The sequence below is a fragment of the Phlebotomus papatasi genome, chromosome 1, assembly GCF_024763615.1.
Source record: "Phlebotomus papatasi isolate M1 chromosome 1, Ppap_2.1, whole genome shotgun sequence".
In the NCBI taxonomy this organism is placed as follows: Eukaryota; Metazoa; Arthropoda; class Insecta; order Diptera; family Psychodidae; genus Phlebotomus; species Phlebotomus papatasi.
The window spans coordinates 20622623-20634548 of NC_077222.1; the positions used below are offsets into that span (position 1 = coordinate 20622623).

The window sequence follows — 11926 nt, forward strand, 5'->3', positions numbered from 1 at the left end:
TCTTGTAGAAGAGAAAACAATTTTGGATATAATAAGTAGGGGAAGTCTATGAGGTTTCGCACAAACTGAAGCTTCGAACAATTCATATTTTTTCAATATTCTCTTAATGATACTGACTAAAAATTTTACATAGTAAATTTTTTTACATTTAACACGTAAAAAATATGTAAAATGTAAAAAAGGAAAATTACTCATTTTTGAATCTTTTGAACATTTCCTGTAAGCAATACCAATATTGTTATTGCTTATGAGAAATATCAAGGAAACATTTTTGGGAAAACCATGAACTAAATTTCGTTTTGAAAACCCATAAATGTGAAGTAATTGAACGATTTTGTATACACATAAAACATACAGCCTGTGGTAAAATAGCGTTACTTTTTTCTAATTAAAAAGAACTTCGTCCTTCTTTCATAGATGGATATTTCACAATGTTGTCCACATTAAATCCTCAAAATGTTGAATTTTTTATCGTTAACGAAAAATAGAATTAAAATTAATATTATTAGTAAATATGTAAAGCACTGAGACATAAAAATATGATTTTTTTCACTATTTGTAAATAGGAAAATGACATTACTTGATCAATCAATTTTTAAAATCTAAAAAACAACTTTTTATTCATTTTTTATAGTAATTACATGGATTATTTTTAAAGACTTTGACAAAACGATACCTAAAAGAATTTGCGATTTGGTATATTTGCAATAATTGCAATGCAAATATAATATACAGTAATATATTTTCTATATTTTTTATCATCATTTAACCGGAAATTAAAGCTAAAAGAAAGCGTTTCAAATAGAAGAGTTGATGAAGAATTATTTAGCTGTTTTTGTATATTTAGGAAGCCAATAAAAACTCCAGGATGGCAGGGAAAATTAAGGATTTTTGTTCTTAATACAAAGTGGTTAAACACAATACGCAAAGAAAAAGTCAAAATATATATTTTTAAATTAATTTTCTGTAAAAACGATCATAATTGTGCATAAAACCCGCACAGCTTAAGTTAAAAAAAAAGACTGTCACAGAACTGGCATTGGTTCAGCATAAAACGGTTAATATTGTGTTCAAATTGCGCGCAATTTAAGCTTAAAATGATTTGACTTGTATGTAAAGCACTCATAGCTTCAACACGAAAAGGATAAATTACAAATAAAAAGCGCACAGCTGCAGCATAAGACGGTTAAAATTGAATATAAAATCATCACAGCTTCCGAACGAAACCTTTAGCAATTTTGATCGCTCTATTCGGATTCTGTGCAGATTTTGTTAAAATCGATACAATATCGTAATATTTGTATAAATTTTTGTTTTACGTTAGTTTTAGTTCAATAACACAGCAACATTTAAACATTTACCTAGAACGTTTAAAAAAGGGACAGATAATCCTAACCGGCTTATGTAGGTGAGATTCTTAACGTGAGCTAACTCGGAGTGCATGCAAATTCGATTTAGAGCTGAAGTTGGGAGACGCCATTCAGTCATCTTGAATCAAATTCGTGAAATTATACAAATTTTGTATTTAAACCAAAATATCAAGGATTTGGATGAACTGACAGAAAAGTGTTATATGGGTGAAATGTAGACCAGAATGTTCTCTATAATTTTCCCATAGAACATGATCTCATCGATTACTCAGAAGCCAAGATAATCGAGGTTTTTTGTTTCTTAACTCGTTTTTTCATCCAGAGTGCCCCAAGTAGTCATTTGTTGAACTTCAACTATATCAAAGAATTGTTGTATTCTGTGGGATTTTCCATTTAAACCCTATTTTAAGTGTCTTGGTGGAGTAGAGGCAGTCAAATTGGCATCTGAGTGATTTCAAAGCGTTATTATTGGAAAAATCAATTTTTTCACACTTAAACGGCAAAATCGGAGTGATAGCGTAGTCTGAGCGGAAAATGATGTATGGACGAAATGTAGAGACAAATGTCCTCTACAATTATGTCGAAGTAATCATCAAAATCGGTTCAGCGACAGTCGAGATAATTGAGGTTATGTGATATTGAAATTGATTTTTCGACTGTGGCGCCCCTGGTGTTGGTCCCACGAAGTTCAAATATTCTAGAAAGTTGTAGCATTTGGTGAGATCTTTCGTTTAAGCCCTCATTCATCAAAATCGGTCACATAGAACCGGAGATATGATTTTTTGAATTTCGTGAACTTTGACCCCTCATATCTCCGGTTCTATTGAAACCACAGCGCACATACGCACCATTTTGGAAACGTCCTAGACTGGACTACAACATACTAAAATTTGATTAACTTGCACAATGCCGTTTTTGAGAAAAATGTCTTTGAATTTCGATGAATTTTGACGTTATCACAGCGCCACCTGTGGTGATTTTTTGAACTTCCATCTGAAAGTGCTCATCGAGACGAAACCAAAAAGGTAAAATTTATGTCGATATGTTAATTAGAACCGGAGATAGAGGCCGGTCAATGTTCGAACTTTGACCCCTTATAGCTCGGGTCAGGGGTTATGGATCGACTTAAGGTTTTTTTTGTTTGATAGGTATAATCAACGGCTACAACATACTAAAATTTCAGCCCGATCGCATAAGGAATTTTTGAGTTATTTAACTTTTAAGATTTAAAAATTTTCTTTTTAAAAAAAGCGCCCCTAGCGGTGGTTTTATGAACTTGCGATGTTAGAAGAGGAAGTGGCATTTCACGAGAGCTTTCCAAAAAGTCCTCATTTTTTAAATTCTGACAATTAGAACCGGAGTTATGGCCATTTTAAGAAATTTTTTTTGGACCCTTATAGCTCGGGTCAGGGGGGTCGGGGGACCTTAAGTTTGGTATTGATGGAAAGCTCTAAGGCCCAGCTATAACATACTAAAATTTGAGCCCGATCGATGCCATAGGGGCGGAGCTATTGAGAAAACAAAAAAAGGGGGGTCTTCAAAATGGCGGAAGGAGGGGTGGGGGGTGGGGGGTCAATGCACCAAGTTGCAATTTTCATGCGATATATAACCTTTGCCGAAAACCGCAAGTCGATATCTTTTTTAGTTTAGGAGCTATTAAGCTCCAAAGAGCGGCCGGACGGCCGGCCGGCCGGCCGGCCGGCCGGGAACGTAACTTAGCCCCCCATATATTCGTGATCAGGAAGTGGCGAAACACATTTTGGCCAAGTTTGAGCGCGATCGGAGGACATGAACTTTTGTTAGGATTATAGTAGGTGAGATTGTTAAGAATCTCACCTAATATTTTTGTAAACATTCATCACTACAGAATCAGTGTTAGCAAGAAGAGAATAATTCTCTTCATGAACATTGTTTTCTGGGATGTGATATCTTGTACAAGGTATATAGCAAAATCAAAAAAAAAATCGTTAAGAAGAAAGCCAGGAAATAAGTCTTAATTTAAATGATTTTCACAATTGATGATTAACGGAAGTCACAAAACAATTGGGAAACTCCCTGAGCATGTAGCTTAAAAAATTATGCGTCATTTATATGGTTTATATTTGTTCATCAACCGGGTAGAGGAAAATTTGAACTGGGGTTGCGAGTAAATTTCAGCATGAATTTTCGAGGACAAGTTTTATGGCAAAAAGCCGCAAAATATTTTACTTATTATAGAGAAATCTTTGATTAAGTGAAAAACAAAAAAAATTAATTTGAAATTTGATTCATATACAGTAGACTCTTCGATATCCGGCTGACTGGGGGACAAAATGACATTTAGGTTTTTTGAATGATCAACGGTTTTTCTATTTTGTGCAGTGTGAATTTATTTTCTGTCTGACAAAGAAAAAGAGAATTTTCTTCATGGTGTGCTTATGTTTCATTTTTTATCACAATTATGTATTAAAAACTTCGATACAATGTTAATAATACTTTAATTCACTATGGACAAACTTCATGTTTAGTGGAAATAATTTTGAATATATCAACCGCCAGTGTTTGGCAGCTATCACCCGGATATCGAAGTGCTGGATATCGAAGAGTCTACTGTAAATCAATTATATATTTTTTACATATCAACTTTACATGTTGTTGTAGCACATGTAGCACATGTTAAAAGTTTGTTTTACAATGTAAAAAATGATGTAAAATGAAAAAAATTCGCCCAACCCTGATCTTAAGTCACACATTTCCTGAGAATAAATTATGTATAATTAAAGGAATATACAAACAATATGAAATGTTGGAATCCAGGGTATATGCGAAGCTTGAAATCCTTCCTTTATTAAAAGTTTGAGGAAGTTTTGTTTAATTTTATGCAGTATCGGATTGTTTTACAGATTTTTACATACCATTATCGATTCTTAAGCTTGTATTTCAGTATTGTAAATATTCTTATTCTATCTATTACTTTTGGAAGTAATGATAATTATGTTTATTCAGAGTACGCAGGGATACAAAATAAATTCAGCAATCTTTTTTTAATGAATCTCTCAGGTTATATCAACTAGTATTAAGTTTCGAATTGAGGATATCGCAGAAACAAGAAGGACTTTCATTAAAATGTATTTCTCAACATTTCAAATGCTATTCAGGGTATATAAAAAATTATTACCTACTTAAAATCAGCTGAAGTCGTACTATATCACCCTTCATTCCCAGATTTTTTTTTGTACATCATAGCTTTTCCAAATTGTGATAAATTGTGTTTCTTTCTTATTTTCTCGTAATCCAGTGGAAAATGTTGTGGGTTTATGACCATAAGAAAGAGAAAATGAAAACAACAAAATTACCGTGTACAATGTGGCAATTTGTTTAACTAAATTCTTGTTCTTCCCCCTATTTAATGGAAAGAAAATTCTTGGAAAAATTGTTTGAAGATCCCTGAACTTGGGTGGAGTGCAAAAAAGGCGTCTGTGGGGTGTGACCGTGTGACCATTAATCGGCCAAGGTTCAAGAACTTTTCTGCTAATAGGGAAAAGTAGCAAAATTATTAAGGTGATATACAATAGGAGTTATTTGACTCATAGAAATGTTTGCTAAAATGAAGTAGATTCCTTTTTTGAGGGCTTGGATGAATTTATTCACGAAAAGGTGAGTCAAAGTTGTTTGTGTCACTATCTCAATGAGAATTTGTGACCGAAACGCCGCGCCCGCAATAACTGTCCATGATATATTGTTACGGCGAGATAGGTGTGCAGGAGCTAAGGTGAAATGATGTACTCTTTAGGCATGTTTTGTCATTAATGAGTATCATCACGCAAATTGAGCTTGTTGCAAAATTTTCCACCGAAACAGCTTTACTGTCCAACCCAACCCTTGGTCTAATAACCCTGGCTCACCTTTACGTTCATTGGGGTGTCATGATGGATATTACGGATCACATATTTGGCCACTGGAGAAATGGAAAATTTCCGGTGTATTCCCTGCCAACCACACGGGGGCAATTTTTGCGTCATTTTGGCCCACCAAGAGATTTTCTATGGTTGGAAAAATTCGTTTTTCATAGCTCATGGCGCGCCTCATGGGAAATTGATAATGATTTATTTCCACTTGCTGAACACCCAAACTATAGCATTTACATCCAGAAATCACATACTCTGAAGAATTTGCTCTCTCTCTTTTTTTTTAACCAACAGCATTGTATTCAAATCAATCTTCACCCTCACCTATTTTGCATTCGTTCACCGCCATCAATTAGGCAAATTGCCACAGGATAGAGATCAAGGGGATAATTATTGTCAAACAAATGTCCTCCATTGGGGATAATTTATAGAGTATAATTTTTCAAGGCTTCTGAAATCACCATCACGAAGCATTTTCAACCGGGAACACTAGGATTATTTCAGAACAAGTATTATGTATAAGTTTAGCAAACATGCAACAGCTTGAGGAAAAGATTAATGATAAATGACTGGATTTATTGGAAATCGATGCTTTTGGCTGAGCTCAAACGATGTATTCTCTGTTCTGTGGTAAAACTGTACTAAAGTAAAGCTGACGTAGACAGGATATAAAGCCAAAGAGGAGTTTAATGTGTAAATTTGCTAATAATCCAAGATGTTATTGAAGGGGAATTAAACTATTAAACTAAACTTGCATTTAATGAGCAAAGCCAAGTTGAGATGTTAAATGAAATTTACACACTTGCTGGAAATTATGTTGGGTAAATAGATGAAAGCGGAGCTACATCCGATAGGATTTTGAATCCGATTTTGGAAAAGTGCTTATTAAAACTAAATATTAAATATTTTTACAAATTAATATTCCTTGCTTGTACAGTAGACTTTCGCTAATTCGATTTTTTAGATCAGGATATTTTTTAATCCAGGCGGCAATTAAATTTGAAAAAAAAATGTTGTCGACATTTTTCAAGTTCTGATTGCTGAGTGAAGAAAATAATAACCTATTTTGCTATGTTGTGATTTTTCTTAATTGATGCTTTTTCATGAAATTTTCAATAATATGAACAGAGGAAACTGGGGCACCACCGAACGCAGGGTAGCACAGATCATTGCGACTTTTTAGTTAAAGCTATAGCTAAGGGGAAGTGGGGCATATTTGAATGTGGGGCAGCTTTGAAATTAGGATTTTTCTCCTAAGCTTAAGTGGAATTGAGCCATATCATAATGTAATTTATATTCTCAATCTGTTTGATAAATTATATCACGATAAGGATCAATTTTATTTCAAAATAGGTGAAAAATCCCAATTTCAAAGCTGCCTTGCATTCAAAGGTGTCCCACTTCCCCCTATAGAGTTCAAACTTTTATTTAAATGTTTTAAACTCTCCCCTTAATTTTGAGACAAATCTTTAAGCCTAAGGGCAGAATCACATTTACAGTAAAATGCTCACCGTCAAAGTCTCACCGTATTTCGTTAATTTACGCATTTTCATTGCAATTCTTACACAAATTCTCAATTACCGTATTACTTTATCTCATACTCCGTGGCCCTAGGTGAAAATAATATAAGAAAATTGAAGATATAAAACGAAAATGCGATAAACGATGAACAAAGAAAACTGTACGAGAAATTAATCGTACAGTTTTTTTGTTTACCGTTTATTGTGTTTTCGTTTTATTTATTTATTTTTCTTGTATTATTTTTACCTAGAGCCACCGAGTATGAGATAAGGTAGTACGGTAATCGAGAATTTGCGAAAGAATTGTCATGAAAATGCACAAAATTAATGAAATACGGTGAGTATTTTACTGTCAATGTGATTCTGCCCTAAATCCGTAAATAGGTTTTTGAAAGCTTATTCCTATTTTCCGATCTTGATCTTTAATTTTAAAGTGCCGTATTTCTTTAAACTTTTCAACTGAAGCGTTCAAACTACAAAATGAGGAGCCTGAAATAGATGAATCAGACATTTTTAAATTTTTCTTTATTTAAAAGTTAGCTGGTCGAGTAGACCTTTTAGACATTTAATTAGAAAAATTTGTGAAACAAGTTTAGAATTAACTAGGCGTTATTATCCTTGAACTCAGACTTGAATATTTTTGGTTTTGAGAATAAATATTTAATTCAAATCGTTAAGTTTATTGAAATTTAGAGAGAATATTGAGGATCTATTTTAATATTTTTAATAAGTTAATTTTCAAGTTTTAAAATAATTACATTTACACATTATTAATCGTATCGAGATACTTTATTTGGTATTACAACGTAATCATTACAATGTGCCTCATGTTGGAGGAATCTGTTGATCGTAGATCGCCCAGGAACGCCTTCCCAGTAGTGTATACTTCTTCCGTGCTCCTGAAGATTTTTGAGCAGAGACAATGTATTTTATTACGTTTTATCACAGTGAAAACTGTCTTCTTCTAAACATTCAGTTGCTTGCAACGGGCGGGACTCGAACTCACTACTGTAAGAGTCGAGTCAGAGATCTCGTCCGCCCAAGAACCAACGGTCTTGCCTATTGTGCCGCTGAGATCCCCACATTTACACAAGAGATATATGTAGGGTTATATAAAGAAAAGGACTATATTCTTTTCAATTTCAGTTTATGCTTTTGAAAGCAGACTTAACTAGATAAAGTTTTATTAAAGTCAGAAAGCAATACATGCGTCAATCCGACGTCTCAGAGTTAACCCTTTAAGGAAGATTGGGTCACCGGTGACCCATTGAGAAAATAATTTTTCCTGACTAACTTTTTTAGTTATTTTTTTTCTAATATTTGTATGTATTCGTAAAGTAGAAAGTTGAAAGAATATAGATTTTTTTTCAAATCTCCAGATATTTGCTATTAAGTAAATAAATAAACTCAGAAGTAACGAATTTTTAAATTACCGCATTGATGAAGACTTTTTATTTTATTTTTTTATATCATTTTCACACTAGATATAGATACTACAGGAACGTAAATAATCGTTCATTGGAATTTTCAGAAAAGCTCCTTAAAAGTAATGAGTTATAAGTTACAATTTTCGATCAGTAAAAAGCGTCTCGCCTTTAGAAGAATAACGGTCAATCTTCAAAGCCAGAGCGATGACATCTTTAAAAAAATAAATAGTAGTTAAAAATTTAAATGAATTAACAAACATTTCAGTATTCTGACATTCATACTACACTGGGCTTGACCTTAAGGATTTTTATTTTTAATTTGTCGGTATTAAAATGACTCTTATAACGAATTTAAGTTATTAAGATTATTTGATGTTATTGCTCTTTAAAAGACAGAAAAATAAGAAAAAAATACTATACCTTTATTAACTGAAGCAGCCAAAATCTCAAACGCCAAAATCCCGAAAGCCAAAATCCCGAAAGCTAAAATCCCGAATGTTCAAAATCTCGAAAGGGATGAAATTATGTGGAGCAAAATGTTTAGAATAATTTCCCAAGACACAGAGGATTTCCCTTTGCCTCCAACAAGCGCGGGTGCAATCGTCGGATTATCTATGACATTTTTTAAGAATTCGAGATTTTGGCTTTCAGGATTTTGGCCCATTTCGGATTTTGGCTTTCGGGATTTTGGCGTTCGAAATTCTGGCTTTCAGGATTTTGGCTTTCGGGATTTTGGTTTAAGCATTTTGGTTTTCGGGATTTTGACCGGTACCCCTTTATTAATATTTTCATAAAAAGTTGAAATGTGCATTTGTCCCAACCGATTTTGGCTAAATTTCAAATTTTGACAAATATTTTCAAGGACAAGTTTGAACTCATTGAGGTACTATGAATTTATAATGGTTTGGATGAAACATCGAAAATAAAGTTTAGTATTTGTAGTTTCGATTAACCGTCGTTTGGCTCATCAATTGTCGAATAGATTATATACATTATACATACACTACGAGAAGAACATTTTCCCTATTTGCGAACTATACATAATTTCTTATCAGTTTGTTATTTTTCGAAAGTTCACAAATATCTTTGGTTTTGATAATAAATTTCTAAAGCATTACTTGCGAGCCCCTACTATGCAATTCCGTTGAGATTAGCATGTTGGATATGTGAGGAAAAATCTGATGAAAACACACCCTTTCGGTTGACCATTTGAGTGACACATGAGCGATTTGTGATTGAATTTTGCGATCCATGCAAGAAAGTTAATTTGGAAGCTGTGGAAACCTTTGACGGTGTAATACAGGTTTACCTAATTGATTTATCCGTCCTGACTCTGATTATATGGATGTCCTGCAGATCGTTAAATTGTTTTGCTGAACCAATACTCTGTTTTTAGAGTAACATTTCACTTTTTTCCTCGTTGCTCAAATAATTTGTAATTGAATTTCAAATATGTGACCTACATATTGAAATTTGATTAGCCAGAGAATTCCAGAGGAATGTACTAAAGGGTGCAATGACATTTTTTAGGTACTTCAGTGAAATAATGTGAGAAAATGATTATGGTATTTCAATGACATCTTTTTGGATGTTTCTTGGGTGCAAGGGACATGCCAACAGCCTAGAATATGTGCCTTTTCGTGGCAATTCGTTAGATTTTTATCGCTTTCTGATCTCCTACTGACAGTTTTACGATAATCCACGGTCGTATCTGAGACTCCCAAAGACACATAAGAGTCATTTAAAAATTTATCACATTCCCAGTGGTGACTTTCACTGTCGCAATGTCCGTGCCATTCAATAAAGTCACGGAATTTTGCTCCAATGTCTCATATACTAAACTCTTTGTGGTTTTCAGTGGTACAAGCAGTTGAGTCGTAAATGATATTTTTATTGACACATTTTCCTTTCTCCCACCACTGATATTTGCCCTTAAGAGTGTCCCCCATCCACTCAAAAAAAACGACATAAACAGCATTTCTTTTAAGTGAAAATCAAATATTTTTATGATGTCCCTTTCTTTTCTTTGTTACAGGACTGGGTACACTTGCACTGCGCAATGTGACGCTAATTGTGGATCCACCAGCTGTTCGACGGTCACATAATGCCAAGCTTCTTTGTCTTTACGATCTCGAGGGAGCTCCTCTGTACTCTGTAAAATTCTACAGAGGTCTTCGTGAATTCTATAGATACTTACCAAGTGAGACACCGAAGAATACAATCTTCCCTTTTCCGGGAATCCATGTTGATGTAAGTATATTAAAAGACTATCTGCTAATAGAGCTATTCCCTATTGACCCTCGAAGAAACGTTTTCCATAAATTGACTTGATCCCGTTTGATGATACAGGCTTCAGACCTAAGACTTAGCCATATGGCTTAACTGGTCTAATTTCTTATTAGTTACAATTTTTTAGAAAAATTTAACTCTCGATTGGATTATTAAAGTGACCTATTAGTTTCTCAAAAAGCAGTAAAATTGCTCGTTCTTCATGATTTTTGAAACGTTCGGGAACTGGGCTAAACCTCTAGTCTGAAGACCGCTTTACCACCAAATTTTACGGGTAGGTTAAATATTCTCGAGGATCAGCCTTAGTGTATCTGGGCCTTTAGGGCAGAATCACATTGACAATAAAATGCTTGCCGTAGCCTCACCGTATTTCGTTAATTTACGCATTTCCATTGCAATTCTTACGCAAATTCTCAATTACCATATTACTTTATCTTATACTCGGTGGCGTTGGCACTAGGTGAAAATAGTATAAGAAAATTGAATAACTAAAACGAAAATGCGATAAATGGTGAGCAAAAAAGCTATACAATTAATCTCTTTTACAGTTTTTTTGCTCACCGTTTATCGAATTTTCTTCTTATTTCTTCAATTTTTCTTATATAATTTTCACCTAGTGCCACCGAGTATGAGATAAGGTAATACGGTAATGAAAAATTTGCGCAAGAATTGCAATGAAAATACGTAAATTAGCGAAATACGGTGAGGCTACGTCGAGCTTTTTTTTGTCAATGTGATTCTGCCCTTAATCTATTGAAACTACTTCAGCTTCGAAAGATTCCAGTAGGGAAGGATAAGGTAGTTTTTTTTCTTTTTCAAGATTTTATATTACCTATTTGAGAGACATCAGTAAAAACCTTAATTTTACTAAACAGTGTTTTACCCTTAAGTCGGCTAAAACCGTATATTTCGTACCCTAACTGGTTTTATAAAATTGTAAGAAATAATTTCCAAAATGTACAAAATATTAGTGTATCAGTTAAAGTTTTCCTTGAGGTGTTCTTTTATTGCAATGTAGTCTTTCCAAATTTTTTAATATAACCTGTTTGCAGTACCTTAGACTTGTACTAAAAATCTTGCCTTAAAGTCCGAGGATATTTAAGTCTTAGTATAGAATTTTTTACTGCTCGAACTCAAAGAGAGCTTTTTTTTAAATGAAAAAAAAAAAGAACAAAATCGACGTTTTTTTCCTCTCCCTACCCGCCCTCTATCCCCTCCAAAACTATGGTTTTTCGGATTTTCTCAAAAGTGGCCCGAGCTTTTTCAATGATTTTCGAATATATTTAAAGCTAGTCCAGACGAACATTTCGTTCAAACATACCTATGACCGGAAAATTAGCCATTTTGAATTGTTGAATTGTTGAATTGTTGAAGGTCAACTACTTTGGAGGGCTTATTTTTCAACCGATTTGGTTAAATTTGGATTTTTTGGA

General features: G+C 33.7%; 1 protein-coding gene across 2 annotated transcripts in view; it reads left to right on the plus strand.

The window, feature by feature from the left end:
* Positions 1–11926, plus strand: part of LOC129798174 (uncharacterized) — a 237517-nt gene that overhangs the window by 46814 nt on the left and 178777 nt on the right. For both annotated transcript variants that reach the window (XM_055841183.1, XM_055841182.1), the window contains exon 3: positions 10240–10454. In XM_055841183.1, the coding sequence (XP_055697158.1) occupies positions 10240–10454 (215 nt within the window). The remainder of the gene's footprint in view (positions 1–10239; positions 10455–11926) is intronic.